This window comes from Ochotona curzoniae, unplaced genomic scaffold (genome assembly GCF_017591425.1).
Source record: "Ochotona curzoniae isolate NIBS_2020 unplaced genomic scaffold, NIBS_Ocur_1.0 contig_2318, whole genome shotgun sequence".
In the NCBI taxonomy this organism is placed as follows: domain Eukaryota; kingdom Metazoa; phylum Chordata; class Mammalia; order Lagomorpha; family Ochotonidae; genus Ochotona; species Ochotona curzoniae.
Window position 1 is genome coordinate 7,679,580 of NW_024465419.1, and position 22,753 is coordinate 7,702,332.

A 22,753-nucleotide genomic window follows, 5' to 3' on the forward strand; every position below is an offset into this window, starting at 1 on the left:
AAAAGATTTACAATGTTTAGTCTCTACCCCAATAGATTGGAAATGAACATGAAAACATAACATACCAGTTTTGTGAAACACACAGTTAGTTTGAACTTAGAAGAATTTGTAGAACATTAAAGTTCCCTTTAGAAAAAAAAAATATATATCAGTATTTAAATTTTCCTAGGAAAATTAGAAAAAGAAGAGCAGAGTAAACCCTGATTAACAATAAGGAAGGAAACACTAGAGATGGAATCAGAAAATAATGAAACTGGGACTAAAAAGACAGAGATGACCAATGAAACCAAAAGAGAATTCTTCAAAAATAAGCCTCTATCCAGACTGTGCAGAGACACAAATTGTCACTAACAAAAATTTAGAAGGAGACATCACCATCACTATAGATCTCACACTCACTAAAAGCACATTAAGGTAATGTTATGAACAACTTTATACCAATGATCTTAACACTTCATGTGAAATGGACAAATTATTTTAAACACCCAAGCCATCATAGCTCACTTGAGAAAAGGTAGCCTCCTAATCTATGTGTTTAAAATTGTTTTATGCTTAAACTTCCTCTAGGAGAAAACTTCAGGACCAGACTGATTTGTTATGAATTTTATCAACCACTGAAGGAAAAAAATCATTCCAGCGTTGTATGACCATTTACAATAAATAGAAAAATCAAGGGATACTTGTAACTTAATGTGATAAGGTCACCATCACCATGAGACTAAAGCATATCATTTCACAAGTAAACCATGTATCTTAAGAAGAGAGATGCAAATATTGGAAGAACATATATAGCAAAACTGCAAGCAGGTGGTTGAGATGTTTATGCTGTAAATCAGGGTACCTGAGTATGATTCTCGGTTCCTGCTCCTGACCCTTTAGCCTCCTGTTAATACAGACCCTGTAAGGTAGCAGTCAGGTCAAGTAATTGGATTCTTGGTACCATTTGGGAGTCCTGATTGAGTCATTGGCTTCCAGCTTTGGTGCCAGCCATTTGGGAGTTTGAGGCATGAGCCAGAAAATAGTGCAGATCTCTCTCTCCTCTCTCTCTCTCTCTCTCTCTCTCTCCCTTTCTCTCTTTGCATCTTTCTGCTCACTCTCAAATACATAAAAAGTTACTGCATGTATGTTTAATTGAACACAATAGTGTATAAACAGGACAACACATTACAACCAAGGATGTAGTTTAAAAACACAGGGTTGGTTTTAAATTAAAAATTAATAAATGCAGTATTTTCTAGCAGCAGACAAAAAAAGAAAAACCCATGATCATCTCAGTAGATTTATGAAAATTTACCCTTTGGTTATGATAAAAATGTCAATAAGATAATAATGGATGATATCTTATTTATCTTTGTAAATGGTGATGCAAAAATGTATACCTAACATTAAGCCAAAAACGAAAAACTAAAAAAAAAACAAAACCAGTAAAACCTCCCAAACCTTCTTTCCCCTCTTTCTCTGAAAATGAGATATGGTAAGGATGACCAGACAACACTTCTATGGACGATAGGTTCTAGCCAGGACAAAAAAAGATAACAAAGTAAAACTGCCTCTTTATATGTAGACAACATGACAACACTATATGGAACTTAAAAATAATCTAATAGCAGTAATACATGAGTTGATCATAGTTCCAGAACATATGATAAGCATATAAATAATTATATATACTATCAAAGAACAATTTAAAAACCTGTTGAATATTGCATTCATATCAGAATGAAAACATTTGGGAGTGTATCTAGTAAAAGATTTGCAAGACCGCATATTTACACAACAGTAAGTAAGACTTGAATAAATTGGGTAAATGCCATGTGTATAGGCCATAAAAATCAATATTGCTTTGATGTCAATTCCATATGATTCAATACATAAATATAATGCAGTTCCAATCAAAACCTTAGCAGAAGTCTTGTAAAACATGACAATCTGATTCTAAAATACATATACAGTGGAAAAAGTATTGATAATCAAAACTATTTAACTGCAAATACTCATAATAAAATAACCAAAATCAATATTGCATGGTAATGTCTTAGGATAATTACAATCATCTATGAAGAAAAGAACAGAAATCCCCAAACTAATCCAACACTTATTCAGTCAACAGACAACAATGACAACTTGGGCATGGAAGCAAGCCACATGTTAATATGAAAAATAATAAACATCAAAAGGTGCATTAACATATACAAAAATTTCCTGAATATACTTGAGATCTAAATCTAAAGAAAATCTTCTACCCACTGGCTCAATCCCCAAATGGTGTCAACAACAAGAGCTGGATCAGGCAGATGTTAGCAGTCAGGAGCTCCTTTCCAGGGATGCTAGGGGTCCAAGTCCTTGGGTCATCTTGCACTCCTTTCAAGGTGCAGTAACAAGGAATTAAGCTAGAGACAGAGCAGCCAGGACTTGAGCTGGCACTCACATGGGATGCCAGCCTCACGAGCGGCAGCCTAATAATACACTGGGCCACAACGCCAGCCCCTCAAAATTTTGCTGGTTCTTTGGAATTTGACATGTTTTTAAAAATAATTATAGTGCATGTTGAAGTTTTAAATATGAGAAAGCATGGTGTATTTATTTTCTGTTCTTACAAGCTACCATAAGTCTAGCGATATAACAATTTCTGCTGATGATCGCACATCCTCGTGGGCTCATTGGGGTTCTCTGCTCAGAATCTCATGAAGCAAAACCAAAGCATCTTCCACTTGGAAGCCACGGGTGATGGAGATGGGAATTCTGCTTCCAGGCAATCAGGTTGCTAGGAAAATTAGGTTCCCCATGGCTGTAGGACTGACAATCTCATTTCCCTGACATGCAGTCAGTATTTGTGCATTCATTTGATTTTTCCTATGCATTGCATCTCTCTGTCCATATGCTGGCAGGGAACAAAGCTTCCAGGATAAACTCCTTATTATAAAATCAACTGATTAGTTACTTTCATGACATTCACAATGCCCTTCTTGTCATAAAGAAGTCTGGCACCTCCCTGTTCTCTTCACTCCCTATAGATTCTAGTCATCTATAATAATATGCCATCACATCTTTTCTCATCATCACATTTGAATGAGTATACTTTAGCTTTTAGGAAGTGTTGACTGGACTAGCGTATCCCAGGGACTTAATTCCTTTGTGGCAACACTGCATGAAGCATAGTTGTTTCATGCACATTCCATTTTGCTCACGTCCCAACACTGAAGATCAGTACCCATCATACTGGAAACTAGAAAAACATCACCACATGATGCTTTTCACAGCAGGCTCCCCACACCGTGGTATGAGTGAATGAATGAATGAATGAATGCAACACGTGGAAATAGATCTCCATATTCATGTAATTTTTTAAAAGGCTGCTTTCCCTGAAACAGACTGAGGTGACATCCACCATATCCACAAATAAAGAGACAATAACATTGGTCAAATCCTTTCAGCAACTCTGAATGTACAATTGCCTTTCCTGGTTTTCTGGCATTTCTAGTGCTACAGAGAAAATGTCCTGTGGATGTCCATTACTGGAATCCGTATTGGACATTATAGCAGAGCAAGAAGAGGATTTTCTTTAAACATAGTTGCATTCCTCCTGTGCTAGACAAGGTGTGCTCTGAACAGTGCAGTAGGCAGCATTAATTAGGGGAGGCCAAAGAATATCTCATCAGACCTTGTCGATGGCAGTCTCCTGGGACAACAAGAATAGACTGCTCCAGATACAGCCATTTGGTATTCCCCACCAACACGGAGAAAACAGAAAGAAAAACATCTTCAATTACTTTTACAGTACATCATAAATCTAGAATGGGAGTCACAGGGAATTTGAATAAGGGATTGTGCAGCTATATTAAATCTGCAGATAAAAATCTCAAGTGCCTAGGCAAGTTGAAATGTTGAACACATACAAAAAGAGGCAAATCATGAGCTGATTATGGAATTATAGATTTCCGTGGCTCCCAATGGTCAATTGATGACACTTTCATAAGGTTCCACCTAAGGAAAGAACAGTGACAGTACATGGGTGTCATCCTCAGTTTTGTTTTCCAAAATTATAAAGCTTGAAGGATTCTTAAAAAATTAAATCCAACTTCCTCATTTCAAAATTTGTGTTAAGGGAACAGGTATAATGTGGTAGGTAGAGTCACTGACTGCAATGTGGGCAGCCCACGTAGGGACCAGTTTGGGTCCCAATTGTTTGGCTTCATATCCAGTTCCCTGCTGATGTACCTGGGGAAACAGTGGGGAGAATGGTCCAAGTGCTTGGGAGCCCCAGAATCCACATGGCAGGCCCAAAAGAAGCTCCTGGTTCTTGGCCTCCAATTGGTTCAGCAACAGCCATTGTGGCTATTTGGGGAGTGAACCAGCAAATGGAAGGATCCTCTCTGTCTCTCCTTCCTTCCCTCTCTGTAACTCTACCCTTCAAAAAAGTATCTAAGTCTTAGAAAATAAAAGCTTGTGGTAATAGGAGTTGAGATAAATGTAAATATTTACAAGCCCTCCAATAACAGTAGGCTAAACAAGTCAGAAGCCAAATTCTCACCACTAGAAAGAAGCACCCACAATAGGATGGAATGGACACCACCTTTATAGTTTATTGTGCACTCTGAGTAGTTCTCAGTGCCCAGTGAACCTTCAAGTCTAAGATAGCTGCTTGAGCTCCAGCCTTTACATATGTAGAATCGGATCAGAGAAGATACGTACAGACCTGGCAAAGATCAGATTTTGGAGAATGTTGAATTTTAACTTCCAGGTTTGGGGAAAGCATTCAAATATGAACCAGAAGGAAGCCATGGGTGAAATATTTGGGCAATCCTGCTGACAGTTTTAGGAAACACAAAATGGAAGGCAGCAGGTGAATGCAGGAAAAAGGATGAGTTAAAGCAAGAGTTGCTAGCAACATCATATTCTGAGATGGATAATTGGGTAGAAAGGATAGAGCCACAATGTTAAGGAAAGGTGATGCAGTATTCTAAGACTTCTTCGGGCTGAGTGTGGGGGAGGAGGTAATGAGCTTTTGCTATACAACTTCTACAGCAGTAGATTTATAAAGGAAAGGTGGAATCATTGCTCTGTGAACAAACAGAGCCTGGGGCCGGGATTGAGGAAGGATGGATCGTCCACCACTTGTGATGCTGGCTGCCTGTACTAGAGCCGCAATCTGAGTATCTTTTGAGTGAGTGGCCCTGTGGATAAAGCTTTTTCTTAAAAGAAAAAAAAAAGGAAAAATTGAACACACACAAAAAAAATTGAACACAAAAGAGAGAGCTAGGTTAAGTAATGAAGTCTCATGAAAGATTAGGATTGTTTGAGGGGATTCCAGCACTTCCTTTTCTGACTGACCGAAACTGCAGAGTTGGGGAAACAGCTAAAAGGGCCTGGTTGCAAATACTCCAACAAGTCACTTTCAGGTCAGCAATTTCAGGTCCACAAAGAGCCTGTTAAGGCCTGAGGGAGAGTTTGCATCCCACTCTGGAGGAGGTGCATGCCGCTGTAGAGCTCCCAGGTGAAAGCTGGACTGGATGCAGTACATTCCCCCAGGTGACTCTGCATACACCACAGTAGCCATGGCCTGGAATGCAGGTGCTCGTGACCCAAGGCTGCATGGAATCAAGCCCAGCAAGGGCTGCAGGATTTCTTAGGCAGATCTTTGAGGCCCAGAAGAACCAGCTTTTGTCTGTACTCAACCTGTGCCCATCATTGCTACCACAACGATTACTTATCACAAGCTACATCTTAACGGACCACTATGTAAATTACATGTCAGATATAAAAAGCCCAACCTTAGGAAACCATAGGCATTTGCCTTTACTCACTGCTCAATTGATTGTGCTTATAAAAAAAAAAAGTCTGGAAATGTGTTGACAAAAGTCTAGAAAGATTCTTCCACTGGTAATAATACTTAGGGGAGAAGACAGCTGTAGAAATTTCTCGTTCACTTCCCAGCAGCCTTGTGCACACTCTCTCTGCAGTGTTCCTGGCTGTTTATGGTGCCTCTGCACAGCCACTGTCGTGAGGGTACAAGGGCCAGCTTTCTCCCCGTGAGGCTCCTTCTCCTACCATCTTCCATGAACGCACAGGCTCTGACACAGCTGGCCGTGCCACACTTCAGAGCAAGAGGCAGATGATAGGCAGACACAGAAAAGCAGCCATTCCAACAGACTTAGTCAGAGGAAGATAGAACACCTTCATGGACTGTATAGTCTCCTATAGAGAAGGGATTAAGGAAAGCAAATTAAATTGCTCCCTAAAAAGGCAAGGGTCCCCAGGGAAAGAATGACTGTCAAAGAGGGATTCCCTTGACATAAGGAAACCCAAAGAGCCCTCTGAAGAGCTGCACTGTGGAGAGCCGAGGGGAAGGCTGGGTGAGGAAGAACGGTTCAGTGGGTCTGAAGGGCCGACAGCAGGTTGACATTGTCATGGAGTGCAAAGTGAAAAGAGACCGCAGTGACGAAACTTTACTTTGCATTTTTGTCACTGTGTGTACACAATGAAATTAGCAAAAATTGAATTTAAGTTATTTGGATAGCAAGCCTTTCAATTTCACTTTTACTGATGCAGTTCCATAATAGACTTGTAAAATGCTTGGAGATCAATTCTATGATGTCATTTCCCAAACAGCTTCCAAATGCCTTCATCCTAAAAACTCCACGGCAAGGAAAACACTCTCATGAAGTCGAGGTCTTAGCTATTTGTCGTGGCAACATTCCAGTGAAATGGCAAGCCAGAGGGAAGATTGTTTCACATGCAAAATGAAAGGAAATATTATAGCATTAACAGTTGCTTTGATGTACTTTTAGCATGGACAAAACTATCCCTCTCTAGGTTGCTTCAGTTTTGCAATGGTTTATGATCATTTCACAAACAGTAAAAATTGTGTACAAGATGAATTATAAAATGCAATTTTTTATTATTCCATTATTGGTTGATTTGATATGAGGTAACTGTTCAACCTTAATTGCCTTACTCTAAGAAAGCCCCTGGGGGGGGAGCGATCTTGAATATGCTCTGCGCTAACCGCTAAGAACTACAAACGAAATTTCAACTTGCCTTGAAACGTGATCATCCAACTCTGTGAGACCTACAACTTGAGGCTGAAGTCTAAAAATATCAAGTTCCCAAACTCCACAAGAATAGAATGAAAGCACTGAAGTTCACCCACGGGTTGACAAAACATGCCTCCAATAAATATTATGCTCCCTCAGAGAAGGAGCTGCACGCTCATGCAGTAAGCCCACTTTTAGAGCAGTGACTTTCACAGAGCAGTGTATACAGGATTTTTAGTTTTCCTTCAACTGCCCAAAAAAAAAAAAAAAAAAGAACACAGAAAAAAGAACATTGCATTGGGAGGTTAAAAAGTAAGGCCAAGGGATTTTTGCCTCACATTACAGGCCCCATACCATCATTATAAGACATCATAGCAGATGTGTCCCTAGGCCTGAAATTGTAAAGTGGTAAATGATCCATGCACCTGTTCCACTAGCAGGTGCCTAGTGTATGAATCCTCTTCAGATGCCCACGCTATCAGGGCACTCACCTCCTGCCAGCTGGACAAGTGTTCACACCATGCTTCTCAACAAATTTGCCATCTGGATGTAAGGAAGGGCTCACAGCTTGGCTTATCAACCTCTGACAACAACTCCTTTGGCTTCCTGCCTGTGAAAATCAGCACTGCAAGAATATCCTTGACTTAAACATTTGCTACAATTCTAAAATCCAAAAATACCCCACTAGAGTTTCCACAGGTAAGTGTAATTAGAATATGTGCAATCTTTCCCCTGTGTTTTCTCTACCATTCAAAAAAATAGTGGATTCGTATGACTACTATTTAACCAGTCTTCTTGTAAACTCATCCATCATTTCATATCAGTGTGTTGGTCTCAGGGAGTTTGCTCCAGGGTAACACAGGCCCTATGGCCATCAAGCATGGACATCCCTGGCTTTAAACAGGGTCCCAACCCTGCATTCCACACACAAACGAAACAGCAAAGGGAAACCAGAGACCTCAACATTGGAACTCCTTGGTTTTGGATTATCACTCTTGGCTGGCAGATTTCTGCCTTCATTCTGAAGGTGACAGTATTATACACCATAAAATGGTCCTATTCCCAAGACGTTTGTCTCATTGAAGTTAAACAAGCCCGGAGAATCCTTTAGGTTCTGTGCTCTTACCAGATCTAGACCAGCCAGCTTAATGTAAAGAGAATCTGCCATCTGTGGCCAAAGGAAGCAGCAAATCCTCCCGTGTGCCAGAGATTCTGCCTATCCTTTGCCTGTAGACACAGGACCTGTCTTTGAATAAGAAAAAGAAGATCGCTCTTCTTCCCAGAAAAGCCAGATTGATAAAAATAAGCCAAGTGGCACTTGTCAGGTTGTTTCTATTTGGAAGGCTGCCTCCTTAAGTCATTGTACACTTGCTGGGGACTTCTGTGTTCCACTGACAACCTCCATTTTGCACGAATGGGACTGGGGTAGAGGCAGAGAACTGTCCCAGCTTCCTGCGGCTCCCAGAAACGTCATCAGGAGTTTGACGACATCATGCGTTAGACTCCTTCCTCGCATTAGAAGACAAACAACGGCAACCTAATAAATGGCCCGAAGCTCTCATTTTCCTATACAAGGCCCAGAAAAAAACAGCCTATTGGTTAACACACGTGTCACTGATTGTGACCCTCTTCCAGGTCTCTGAAAACCCTAACCTCTGTTTAACACGGGACTTTTCACTTTTCAAAACATCTCTCCCACGGCTGGCACATCGTATTTTTAGACCTTGATGCCTGACACTGCAGTCAAACAAAGGAGCTGTGAACCCAAAAGGCAAGGGAGAACTGCAAATTAAAATTCCAGCGGAGGAGCCCCGCGCACAAGCCAAGGGCTCTGATCAGACAGCCAATCAGCTAGAGGCCCTGCCGTTGCCATGGCTGCAGTACATATTGGGCGTGTCTACAACGCGTGCGTCCCAGCCCGAGAGCCAATCGGGGGCCGGCCCAGTCGTTGCTATGGCCACACGGTTTGTTAGGACTGCGCACGCGCTTGCGGAGACACAGTCAGCGGCTGCAGCCCGTACTTAAGCTAGGGTCCACATTGCTGAGCCTGAAGGCACGCAGGATTGCAACCGGTTAGCTTGAGCACCCGCCATGAACCGCAAAAAGCTGCAGAAGCTGACGGACACCTTAACTAAAAATTGCAAGCACTGTAAGTAAGAGTCAAGCGCTGGAGGAGTGCTGAGTCAAGTGTGGGTCAGGCTAGGTGGTAAAATCCAGGGCGCACCTGCTCCTCCTCTCAAGGACCTGTGTGAGGATGGAACTCGCTCCACCGCTGCCAAAGTTCAAGTCTGGAATGGGGTTTCGGGGTGCCAGTTTCCTGCGGTGGGCACGCAAACCCGCCATCTTAGCAGTCCCCGTCCATCCTACACACACCGCCCCACAACATGCACCTTCTTGCTTTCCAACGCCTCCTCTTTATGTTTCATCATAGAATGTGACAAGTACGCCTGCAATGACATGGGATCTAAGCTTCAGACACGTTGTAAAATGGATACTAAAACCATAATACTTGAGAAAAGCAGCACAACCAAAGGGTGCCATGTACCTCACTCTATAGACTCAGTCTGTAGGGTCACCAAGAGGGTCATAGGGGAAATGGTCATCTGAAGTGGTCACCACAACTCAGAGCCCAAGAGACAGTGAAAACTGAAAAACTAAATTTGCAGTATGAACCATGTGAGTGGAATCCAAAGGACTCAGCAGTGATCAACACACAAGAAAACATCAGGTCCCCTCCGTGGGATTCCACTTGGTTGCTTGCCGGGGGGGTTGAGTTAAAGGAGAGTCCGGTTGAGCACTTAGTGGAAGTATCTGAACAGGGCAGTCCCAGAATCTCACAGGAAACTCCAAGTTTGTATTCCAGGCTGAAAAACAGACTTGGTATTGGGCAAGGGAGTCATGGACATGGCTTCGAGGAGGAAGATAGTATGTGGTAAACAAGCTGAAAAGTTGTGTGCTGATTGCAAAATCACTGGCCCCTTGAGGATTCAGGAGAAGCTGAGATTCCCAGACTGGTTTTCTTGTGCAGAGGAGGAGCACCCATGGTTTATTGTAGTTCTACAGAAGCCACATTTTGGTACCTGTTGGTTGTTGTTAGTGTCTGAGGTAGTGAGCAGAGAGAAATGCCCTCTCGGTGGGATGCACTGTGTGCATAAACATCTTAAAATTCTTAGAAAAAAGGCACACCGTAAAATGATCTTATAGTTATTATAGTCTAATGGGAGTTTTGTTCTTAAAGCACTTTGATTTCTGGGAAAAGACCCAATATTCTTTAAATATCTAGTAAACACTCCTGATGAACAGTCATAACCGGTGCAATTACTATTAGACTAGGTACTGAAGCTGACTTAGGCTTTGTCTCCTAAATTTGCAGTACATTGCCAGCAAACACTCGGTAAGCGAGTGGAAGAGGAGAGCATATTTTTAAAGAAGGTGAGATTATGGCAAGTGCAGAGTCAACTCTTTTGATTCTTTTGTCCTTACATGAAATTCATAAACCCAACTGTAAGAACTTTTACTAGTTAAAAGCAAAAGTTATACTATGAAATAATTACCAGTCTTGGACATTATATAATCCTTTTAAATTTTCTTGGAGAATGTTTCTCCTAAAGTCAGTTTCTGTTTGGTTGGTAGATGAAAGTGCTACCAAGTTGAACTGGAAATGGATCAATTTTGTAGAATCAAAGATAGGACCTTAAGTGAGTCTCTAGCTAATCAGCTATTCCACCAATAGGATTTGCTGGACACGTTTAGAGCATTCCAGCAAAAAAAGAAAAGCCATCCCGAAATATTTCTTAATTTCCTTGTGTTCTAGAAATCAAGAGCATTTTATCAAGAATGGTTTTCTTGCATCTTACCTTTGATTTATGGTTTTATGTCTGTGGAGATGGAGGAAATGTTCTCTCTGATGGCATTTCACACACATGAGACAAGGATGCCATTCTTCCAGCCAGCTGTTCTGCCCCGACCACTAACACTGACATGTTGGGTTGTTGGTAGAACTTTGTATTCTTTGGTGATTAAATATATATGATACAGAATTTATCATTTAAACCATTGGGAGTGTGTAGCCCTGTGGTTTGAAGTACAGTAATCCACTTTACCCTTTCTTTCAAGACCCCCAACAGATTCATGAAAACCATGGATGATACCACACAACATATACTCTGGTTTTCTTTTCTGATATGTGCATTCATACTTGTGATAGTTAAGTTATAAATTAAGCATAATAAGAGATTAGCAATTATTATATTTTAGCAAAGTATTATGATAAGAGGTATTTAAAATTAAGGAGTTGCTTGCTTCTGGAATTCTCCATTTAACATTTCAAAGCATGAATTAAAAAGTGTGTAGCAAGCTATGAGCAGTAAAGCCATAGACAGGAGGAAACTTCTGTCCACTCATACTGTTCTACAACCACAACCATCTCGAGGACCTTTTTTTCTTTCCCAGTTGCAAGTCTGCACCTATTAAACACTCCCAACTCTTCACTTTTTCCTTCCCCAAAACCCTAGGAACCACCACACTCTGTCTACAAATTTGACTGCATTGGGTGCTTCATACAAGTGAATTCATTCAATGTTTATGACTTGTCTGGTGTATCTCACTTAACAGAGTGTCCCTAAATATTGATACACATTGCAGTCCAGTTCACAAAGCCCTTCCCCCTTAATGCTGAATGATGTTTTGCTGGGTGAACACATCACATTTGGCTTAGCCATTCATCAGTCTCTGATGATTGCTTCTTTTACTTATTGTAGTTCACGTTACTGAGAACATAGGTACAAGTTTATCTGAGTGTGTAAGTATAAGTGTACAAGTAAGAGTACAAGATAGTTCCAGCTTTCAGCCCTTTTCAATATGTATTCAGAATTCCTGAACTTTGTGATAATTCTTCATAATTTTTTGAGAAACTACCATATTATTTTCCATGACAATAAGCAGTTCTTTTAAAATACTAACATTATGTTCTTTACTTTACATATATTAAATATTCCTTTTTCCAAAGTTTTTAACCTTGCTGTTTAAATATGGTTCTCACATCCAGAAAGCACATCCAAGCCTCTCTGACCCATTGGATAAGGTGTGACTTTGCCATTCAGGTGTGCCATCTACTCTTACATGCATACAACTTCTGCCCTTTTTTTCCACCATAACCATAATTTTCTCTAGTTTTGAAATAAAATTCCTCTTGCTCTCCGCCCATACTTCATATTTATACTCACTTTCATGTTCTTAATATCAAGCAATAATCCTTCCACCTACATACCTCAAATGGCAGTTGGAACACAAATAATTAACTCAGTGTTTATAAACACCACTCTTTACACAGTTATGTGTACGGGCAAGTAGCTGAGTGTCTATCCTTCCTCCAGAATGCTGCTGAGTGGTTGTGTGTTCATCTGTATAAAGACCATAAGAGACTGCTAGAAGATGCTTACAGGTAACTTTGTTGGAAAGAAAGCAGCTGTGATTTCCAAAATCTAGACTATGAGTTCATTCAGATTACAATATATATATTGTATATATATATATATATTTTTTTTTTTACTTAGTTCTCAGGAGTTTAATGTATACTACCAGGGGAAAATAAACTTACAAGTTTCATGAACCTATAGTTAAAATGCTGGGAAAATTGTTACCATTCTTATTTTTTAGAGACTTATTTCTTTGAAAGGCAGAGTTACACAGAGAGAAAGCGATTCTCTATCCACTTTTCACTCCCCAAATGTCCACAGCAGCCAGGACAAGATGAGGTTGAAGCCAGGCACTAGGAGCTTTGTCTTGGTCTTCGTGTGTGTGGCAGGGGTCCAACTGCTTGCACCACCATCCACAGAATTCCCAGGCACATGAGAAGTGAGCTAGATCAGGAGCAGAACATTTAAGACTCAAACTGGCACCCAAATGGGATTCTGGTTTTGCAGGTGGTAGCTTAATTTTCTATGCCACGGTGCTGGCCCTACAATTCTTATCAACCCTAGTGGCCCTAAAAAGTTTGGCAGCTGACACCGCTGTCATAATTTAGGCAACTTGCCTAATATCCTATCTTTTTCCCTAAACATTTATTAAGTAGCATCTCTGTCATTTCCAAGACATGTTTGAAGGGAATAATGTTGCCATTAATTTCAGTGGATAATGAAACATTGCTATCTTCTATTAGTGGTGATAAATTCCAGAACTGAAGGATTTTTTTTTTATTCACAACTACACATGTGATGTCATTGGCATGTTGGAAAATTCATTGAGCAAAGTTTAAATTGAGTTTAAGGATGTTTTTTCATATCTTTATTTATTTACAGTTAATAAGTTTGAAGTAGGCTGTCTGATAAAGCTTTTTTATAACTTGGTGGGAGATGTGGTAGAGCGACCAGGTGCAGTCATTGGATTGGATCGTAACGCCTTCCGCAACATCCTGCATGTGACGTTTGGAATGACAGATGACATGATTATGGACAGAGGTAAGAGAGAACAGGTTGGCCAAACCCAGCCATAAAGTCTGAAATTTGGTCATATTATTGATGGAAAAGTACTTGAATATAAAAATGTAATTCTACAGAGCAAATAGAAACTAGGAAATAACCTCTTTTTTGTGCACTTAAAAAGGAAACAAAGTCAGATTAAGTAACTAAGCTTCCTTAACTTTATATCAGAAAATCAGAAAGATTTCTACGCAAGCAAACATATTGATAAATAGATCGCAAAGGATATTTGAGTTTCCTTACCCCTAGAAAATAGTCTAACAAGAAATCAGACACAATCTCCTCAATTAAGCAATAGCAATAGTTTGCCAATATCTGCAACTAATAAATAATTTATATATTTAGATACCCAACTGTTCTCTATTCCCAAAATATGAAGAGAAAATTTTAACATTTAAATAAATATTCTCTTTTGTCAAATGAGGTAATTGGACCACTTGATTCTGAAGTTTTCCCAGAATTTTAAAAGTGAGTAATACTAATGTGGACTCAGCACAGAGAATTATGATATTGTGACTCTCTTTTTCTCCAGTATTTCGAGGTTTTGACAAGGACAATGATGGCTGTGTAAATGTATCAGAGTGGATTAATGGATTATCACTGTTTCTTCGAGGATCTTTGGAAGAAAAAATGAGATGTAAGACTGCTAGCATCCTATTGCTTTGTATATTGTGTTTAGCATGTTTAAACCTATTTAATCTGCGCCTCTAACCCAGCCAATGAAGTGGGTTTGATTGTTGAGTCATTGGTTGTTCAGTTTGCAGGAATCTCTATTAGCTTCTTTCTGTAAAGATTTTCTGTTTGAAAGACAGCCTTACAGACAGAGGAAAAGACAGAAAGAGTGAGAGAAACATCTTCCATCCATCGTTTCACCTCTGGGCCACGCCGAAGCCAGGGGCCATAAGCTCTTTCTGGGTTCTCCACATGGATGCAGGGGCCCAGGTACTTAGTCCGTATTCTGCTGCTTTCCCAGGCACATTAACAGAGAGCTAGATCAGAAGTCAAGCAGCTGGCTCCAGTCCCCCTATTACCTTCTTATAAGGAGTGAATTCAACTCAAAAAAGGTAGGTGATAAATTAATTAAAAGGAAAACCAAGCAACCCTGATAACTTATGCAAAAAACTCCACATGGATTACTAGATATGCTAATTATGTGTGTATACATTTACATATAAGATGTTTTACATATTAACATTGCATGAGTTATAACTGTAAACCCAGAGCATCAATTCAAGTGCTCTGATTCTTGATTAATTCTAATGAATGCTGAATATTTCAGTAAGTTTTCCAAGAATTTCAAAATGAAAATGTCTGAATAATTGTTTTTCAGTACGCTTTTTCATAGATGAGTGTAAGGAAACTTTTTGTAAGAGTTTTTGAATTGTACTCAGTCAGCGTATATTAGCATTTTTATGAAAATCAGATTTCACCAAGGCTACTGAAGACATCAACAAAATGCACCTGAGCCTGAGAAATTTATCAAAGAAAATATTATCTTAATGATACTATTAGATTCATTATTTGTTTGTTTATTGACTTACTTGAAAGGCACTGAGAGAAAAAGAATGATCTCCCTCATACTGCTTCACTCCCCATATGCTCACAACAGCCACTTCCCAGTCTAGGATGGCAAGGATCCAAATATTTGCACCGTCACCTGCTGCCTCCCTGGGTCCGCATTAGCATGAAGCTAGAATTGGGAGTGGAGCCAGGACTTGAACTTAGCACTCTAATATGGACTGCTGATGTTCCACGCAGCATCTTAACCTTTGTACCAAACACTCACCCTTTTGTGTTTTTAAGATTGCTTTGAAGTGTTTGACTTGAATGGAGACGGTTTCATTTCAAAGGAGGAGATGTTTCACCTGCTCAAGAATAGCCTTCTCAAACAGCCTTCCGAGGAAGATCCCGATGAAGGAATTAAAGACTTGGTGGAAACAACACTTAAGAAAATGGTAATTCTGCATAATGTGGAATTTTATAGACCAGACAGGAAATAGAAATAAGAATTCAAATTATAGCTCTTAGTTGCTTGTTTAGTTAAGTAAAAACACTTGAATTGGGCTCTCTAGTTCTTTTCCATTTCACTATCTGTTCTTTTAGTTTTCTAGTACTCTTCTCCTATTAGCACTTGACAATGAAATTAGTATGTGTTGTGCTAAGTATTTACATGGTTGCTGACAGCTTGCTGGTCTCCCCTCTCACCCCTCTCTGGCCCTAGGACCAAGATCACGACGGGAAGCTGTCTTTTGCTGACTATGAACAGGCTGTGCGAGAAGAAACCCTTCTTCTAGAAGCTTTTGGACCATGTTTACCTGATCCAAAGGTATCAGTTTATCTGAGAAATACCCACCCTGTGACCTAGAATACACCACCTGGGACATTTTATTTCATTTGGTAAATGTCTGTCTATTTTATGTGAAACACAGAGATCTCCCATTTGCTGGTTCACTCCCAAAATGCCTGCAACAGCCAAGGATGGGCAAAACCAAAACTACGAGTCCACAACTAAGCCATATTTTTCACATGGGTATCAGTAACTCAAGAACTTTAACTACTGCCTTCCAGGATGTGCAGCAGCAGGAATGTAGAATGGGGAGAGCAAGACTCAAACTTCAGTCTTTCTCTTTGCAATGTGAACACCCCAAGTAGCATGTTAACTGCTTCACCAAACGCTTACCTTTACCCAGAAATTCTTGAATTGATGAGTGGTGGATGATGAAGCCTGCCCAAGAGGAACCTGCTGGTTTATTTCATAGCACTTTCTGTAGCCCAGTGCTGTTAACGTGAACATTCATTTAGGTTAGATACAATTAATGAGGGTTAGTGTGTGCCAGAAGCACAGATGAAAGACTCAATGACTATCCTTCAACGGCTCATATTTTCCTGGGAAAATGCAGCATAAAAACAATTACACAACAGTGTGATAAGTGCTATTATAATCATATTTATGACTTTTATAGTGCTTCCTGTGTGCCAGACAGTATCATAAACACTCTGCATATAGCATCTCATTTATTCCTTTTAAAAACCCTTAAAGCAAATACTCTTAGTATCGGTATTTCTCATATGAGGAGATGGAGGCTCAGAGAACTCAGGTGGCTTGTCAGAGTTCACTTACTAATGGACAAGGTCCAGGACGCCATGGTGCTGACTCCACTGAGATATATGCACTGGGGTTGTGATAATGGAGAAAATGGGCATTTAAACCAGCTGTCTGGGATTGTTGGTAGGACATGAAAGGCTTATTGGAAGAACTGAGTTTCAAAGGACAAAATGGCCTGGTCAAAATGGGTAAGGATAACCTCAGCAAAAAAAAAAAAAAAAAAAATGGTAGATATACAAAAAGGGAGAGAGGCAAGAAGAAAGAGAGCAAGCAAGAAGGAATTGCAAGTAAGTTCGTGTTGGGAGGGCGTGCTGTGTGGGATGCAGCTGGTGATGAGTTATATGTGTCCCAAAGGACCAAGTCCTGTGAACTTGGAACTTGGCTTTTGTCCTGAAGCTGTTAAGGTTTCATTGGAGGTCTTTAAGCAGGTGCAATGATTTGTATGTAAATATAACTAGGATGGTTTTTCTTTCCAGCTGTCTATGGAATATGTCCACTTTTCTAATACCCTTTCCCCAGTCATCCCTATTTGAATAAATGATATACCCATACACTCAAAATACGTCCTCACATATAACCTCTTCTCCACACTTCTACTGGCCAACAAACTACATCAGGCTGCCATCTTGTGTCATCTAGTCTGGATCATCAGCCCTCTTGCTTCAACAGTACATGTTATGAGTTGGTCTGAAATCGAAACAGTGACCCCTCTTTCCCCAGTCACATCTCCCACTCTCTCTCTCTCTTGCCTGCCAGCGCATCTTGGCCAACCATTTTGCCCTGCCTCCTTCTGTGCCTTTGCGCTTAATGTTTTCTCTGTCCAGAAGTCCTTCCCCAGACCCTCACATGCCTTAGTATGTCACCTCCTCACAGAGTCCCTCCCCAAAGCCTCCACCACGTCTTGTCCCTAACCTTGCATTCTTTCTTCTTTGCAGTACTGTTCATTACTTGAAACATATTATTTTCTGTCTCATGATATATTTGTAAACTCCCTGAGATTAATAGCTTGATCCTCATTTCAGTGATTGCCCCTATATCCTTTGAGTCATTGTCTAGTGGTAGATGTATAGGTAAATGGATGGATGGATGGATGGATGGATGGATGGATGGATGGATGGACGGATGGAAGGAAGGAAGGAAGAATGGATGAATGAGTGGATGGATGGAGTGCCTGATAGAGAATTCCAAACATGTCTCCTTCCATATCTTCAGGATCTCCTTCATTCTTCATATATACCCAACACTTGGAACTTCTCTTCTCTCTAGTTAAACCTTCCCGTTCATACTTTAAGAGTTTCAAAATTGTCCTGTCTGAAAGATAAACAGGTGAGAGAAAATAAGAGATGGAAAAGACAGCTAAAAGAGAGAAAGAAATGCTCTTTTCTGTCAATGGCTTTCTTCTCACAGTTAAGTGTCTTGAACGAATTCTCCAGAATTAAAACCTGAAAATGAGTTTACCTTAATTCCACACTGAATTTTTCTGCTAATGGCTTCCTTCTCACAGTCAAGTATTTTGAAAGAATTCTCCAAATTTTAAAACCCACACTGCCATCTTCTTACCCACCCCTGGATCTACCGTCCCCAATAAACCTTCACCAATAAACTCTTACTGTTAACAAGTCTCACGAACATTCTTGGGTTCTTACCCTATGGGAACACACCTCTTCTTTATTCCCCAATCCCAATTCCAGCTTTCAAACTGTCTTCTCCTGCCTAAGGAAGCTGTGCTGAGAGCTGCCACAGCTTAAGGAGCACTAAATTGGGCTCCCAGTTTCTGGCCATTGTCCCCAATCAGCTGGGTCTCCTGGAGACCTGAAGCGTGTGTATGTGGCCTTGTTCATCTATGCAGCCCCAGATAAGATCTAGGGTAAGAAATGCATGAACTCCTGAAGTTCCCGTTGCCAATTCTCCATGCACCACCACCCCCACCCCCCACCCCCCGCCCGGCTCTCTTTCTCTGTACACTAAGGAACCATACAACACATTTTGTATGGCCCTGTCTTTTTTGAAAGTTATACTGAGTTGGACAATTTATTTTACAGAGCCAGATGGAATTTGAAGCACAAGTGTTCAAAGATCCAAATGAATTCAGTGATATGTGAATGGCTAAATGTCTGTGCTGTCTCAAGTGAGTAAAAAAAAAAAGGTGCATACGCATTGTTTATTTTTTCTGCTTGGCTCAGAAAGATCGTGTTGAATGGTGTGTTCAGGAGTGGGAGATTGGATTCACATACACATTTGATTTAACTCTGGTATAAGGTACAAGTAAAATACTTGGAGATGGAAGACAAGCAGCTCCTTATTAGATGATGTTGGGTTTAACAAAACAAGTTAACATCACCGGAGACTTCATCACAGGGACTATCTTTGTAACTACATAACTGTCATGAAACATCTGGAGTCATTCAATCAGTGAACCAATTATACAGTCATGAAGTGTAAATATTCTTCATGTCATAAAGGCACTAGGTATGCTCTACACTGAAAAATCATTGAAACCACTGAGTTTCCTTTAAGTTAATAAATAATTAAGATAGCATCAGAAGAATAACGGTACTGGCATGTAGCCTTGAAACACCTTTCTGCTAGTCACTGAAGGAGAGAAAGAAAGGTAAAAGCCACAGGGAGCCAATAATATATAAACCAAGTCATCACCTACTAGTGTTCTGTCATTTCAGGTCTGTCCCCAAAGGTGATTGTCATCATTTCATCCAATTATGATTTATCAGAGGCTATTTCTGAATGATGGTGGACAATGGGCTAAACAAATAAGCTTTTTTTGGTGCAAAAAATATATTTAAACCCAGAGAAATTTTATTCTTCCTGCCTACTTTCCCATGAACTTTTTTGAAAATCTCTTCTTTGCATAGGTTTAAAATACTCAACACCAAAATAAACTTTCAGATTGTCTACAGACTTTCAGTGCCCTCATATTTCCATGTGAAGCTGCAAGTCTTCTTGTATTTTAGGAGTCTGGGTAGGCTTAGCAACCAACCTAACCAGCTTGTGAGAAGGAGGGTCCCAGGAGTTTTTGTCTCTGCACCTCTTTATGACTGTCGTGGTGGTTGGTCCACTGTACTTGATGGGCCCTCAATGTGTACCTCAGATAGGCCTGAAAAATACAAAGTACCATGAGATACATGCAAACCTGTGGTGAGCAGAGGAAGAAGCACATGCTCTCTGGTTCTTAGGCCTTACAGGCACAGTTTCTAGTTTTTCTCTGGAATCACTCCCAGCATCTCTAGCCCTGCATTTTCATTGGCTACCAAAGCCCACATCTCCGATGGCTTCCAGTCTCTTTCTAACCGGAATTTGCTTTTTTGTTCCCACAACACAGCCTGAGTGCCCAGTGCATCCGTGACCCTGCTATGTGAGGGTTCCTCTGGCACACTCCATCACCAAGGGGTTCTGTTTGGTCCCACTGGCTGTGACTTCTGAAGACAGAGCTACATCCTCCACACCTGACCCTCTGGCAGGTGCATCATGTGAAACATGAGAGATGAGGACTGATTAAGATTATGCAAGCTCCTTTCCTCCAAGTCTGTAGACAACAGCCAATAGGTGTGCTACACATGAACAAAACATGTGCAGGCCACTTGGCATGGGAGATCCTTCCCATTACTACTTACATGTGATTAAGTTTAAGCCCAAAACTGTATTATGTAAGACTACCATCCCAAATAAATGAAATAAACATCTTCATGAAATTTCTAAGAGTATGTTTTCCTGTGCAATGATTCTCCTAATGTTTTAGATTCTTAATGTTTAGATTCAAATATATTTGACATATTTTTCTCTCTGCAGTAGTAAATAATGTGACATGCAATGCTTTTATGGGTTTTTTATGTTTTTATTGAAAGATAATTGATTGAAGTATATATATTTAAGGCACGTATCTCGATGTTATGGTATGCATCTAAATTATGAAACATTGCCACAATCTGATTAATATTACATGCTCATGTGAAAATCCTATTTTCCAACACCATTTGTTAAGCAGCTATCTTTTCCTCAACATGTATTCTTGGCACCCTCGTCAAAGATCAGTTGACTATAGATTCCTATGCTAATTTGGCTTCTGAATTTTGTATGATAATTGTACATGTCAATTTTTATGCCAGTACTATACAGCTTTCATTACTATGGGCTTATTGTATATTTTGAAGTCAGGAAATGTAAGGCCTTCAAGTTTGTTCTTGCTCACGATAGCTTTGGCAATTAAGAGTAAATTATGGTCCATGTTAATTTTGGATTTTTTTTATTTCCATAAATAATAAGATTGGATTTGGCAGTAATTACATTTGATCAAAAGACCCCTTTGTTAATACAGGTGTTTAAACAATATTAATAATTCCAAGTCATGGTTGTGTGACTTTCAATTTATTTGTGCTTTAATTTTCTTCATCATAGTTTTTAGACTTTTTAGTGTACAAGTTTTCTCACCTGTTCATTGTTGAGTGTTTCCTTTGCTGTGAAGATTGTCTTTAGTTTTTTAGATTGTTTTCCTACTAAATAAATTATTCTTTACTTTGCTATTGTTAACAGGATTTACTTTCTTCACCTCCTTTTCAGATAGTTCATTGTTTACATGTAAAAATGTAGCTGGTTTTTAATGTGTTGGTTTTGCATATAATGATTTTAATGACTATGATGATTAATTCTTACAGATTTACTCATTAGAACTCAGATGGTTTTATCTTTTCCTCTTCGATTTGAACACATTTATTTCTGATTAGTCTGGCTAGGACTTAGAGTTCTGTGTTCAATAGTAGTGACAAGAGTAGACATCACCGCCTACCAATTCCTAGAGGAATTTTCTTCATTGATTCTAATACTGGTTGTGAGTTTTCAATTTATAATTTAATCATGTTGAAATAAGTTTCCACCATACCTATTTTGTTGAGAATTTTAATCATGATTTAATTTCAAACTTTAACAAATGCTTAATTTTGCTCTTGTTAAAATTATCATGATAATTTGTCTATCTGTTGTAGATCACATTAATTGATTTGCTTTCGCTGAATGATCCTTGCTTTCTGGGAATCATATCTTACTTGTTCATGGTGTATGGTCTTTTCAATATGCTGTTGAATTGTTCTCTAGCATTTTGCATTTTGTTCAGAATGTTTGTGTTTATCTGAGACTTGTGTGTGTGTTATCATTGTCTCATTTGAACATGATGCTGGCTTTACTAAATTTAAGTTTGGAAATAATATCTCCTTGCATATATATTTTTTGGAACAAATTTAAAATTAGTTCTGTCAATTCCTTGAATGTTTGGTGAAGCTCCTCTAAAGAACATTCGGTCATGGGTTTTTCTTTGTTAGGAGGTTTCTGATGAGTAATCCAATCTCTGTTATTACTCTACTTAAGCTTCCTGTTTCTTCTTAATCCCATTTTAGTAGGTTTTATGTTTTATGCTTATAGGAATGTATTAATCTCTTCTAGGCCATCCAACTTGCTGGCATGTAATTGCTCACCGTCCTTTACAGGATACCAGTGTTACCACTCTGCCTGCTGCATGAGAACACCAATGTCCCTCCCTTGTAAATATTGTGAACCACTCTAAGCACAATTTCAATTTATCACCTGAAGAACTGATCTGAAGTATCTGTGTCTAAACTTTTTATTTTTTTTTGGAAGAAGAATATTACATTGTAACCCTTTAAACATGGTAGCCAGAGTACCATGTTATTTCTATGCAGTTTGAGGTGATCAGCATTTATCAGCATAAGGTGACCACATATCAGTTTGACATGAACGCCAGAATCTGCTCAATCTCTGCTGGTGGATCCTGGTCATAATCTTCCCACAATATTTCCTTCTAATACCACATCTGGGTTTCCGAAGCCATTTTACTTCATTACTGCCATAACCATCAGTGATTTCAGCTTGGAAAATGCACCCACTTGGCAGCACGGACATCTGAATGTACTCAGATCACCTGTAAGAGGGCACACCCTCCCTGGCTCCTGCACTTGAGCCCTCATCTTCTTCCACATGTGGTCTGACCCACTTCTCAGGACACCCTAGCCACTGCCTGTCTTTGGACAGTTGGTTGGGTCTATGGGTGAGTGATGATAATGCGGAGGACCAGAGTAGCCTTCCTCTCACTGGTTTCCTTGATGGGCCAG

General features: G+C 39.8%; 1 protein-coding gene and 1 non-coding gene across 2 annotated transcripts; one reads left to right on the plus strand and one right to left on the minus strand.

Annotated features, from left to right (window-relative positions):
• The first annotated feature begins 9,013 nt into the window (after window positions 1-9,013).
• On the plus strand, window positions 9,014-20,322 carry EFCAB1 (EF-hand calcium binding domain 1). Its single transcript, XM_040972720.1, has 7 exons — window positions 9,014-9,183; window positions 13,334-13,492; window positions 14,046-14,150; window positions 15,317-15,468; window positions 15,735-15,839; window positions 18,662-18,747; window positions 19,957-20,322. Exons 1-6 carry the CDS (start codon window positions 9,126-9,128, stop codon window positions 18,719-18,721), a joined length of 639 nt encoding a protein of 212 aa, XP_040828654.1. The 5' UTR covers window positions 9,014-9,125; the 3' UTR covers window positions 18,722-18,747; window positions 19,957-20,322.
• On the minus strand, window positions 19,265-19,332 carry LOC121151413. Its single transcript, XR_005883172.1, has one exon. It is a non-coding gene; the product is annotated as a small nucleolar RNA SNORD2 (small nucleolar RNA).
• Window positions 20,323-22,753: the final 2,431 nt, after the last annotated feature.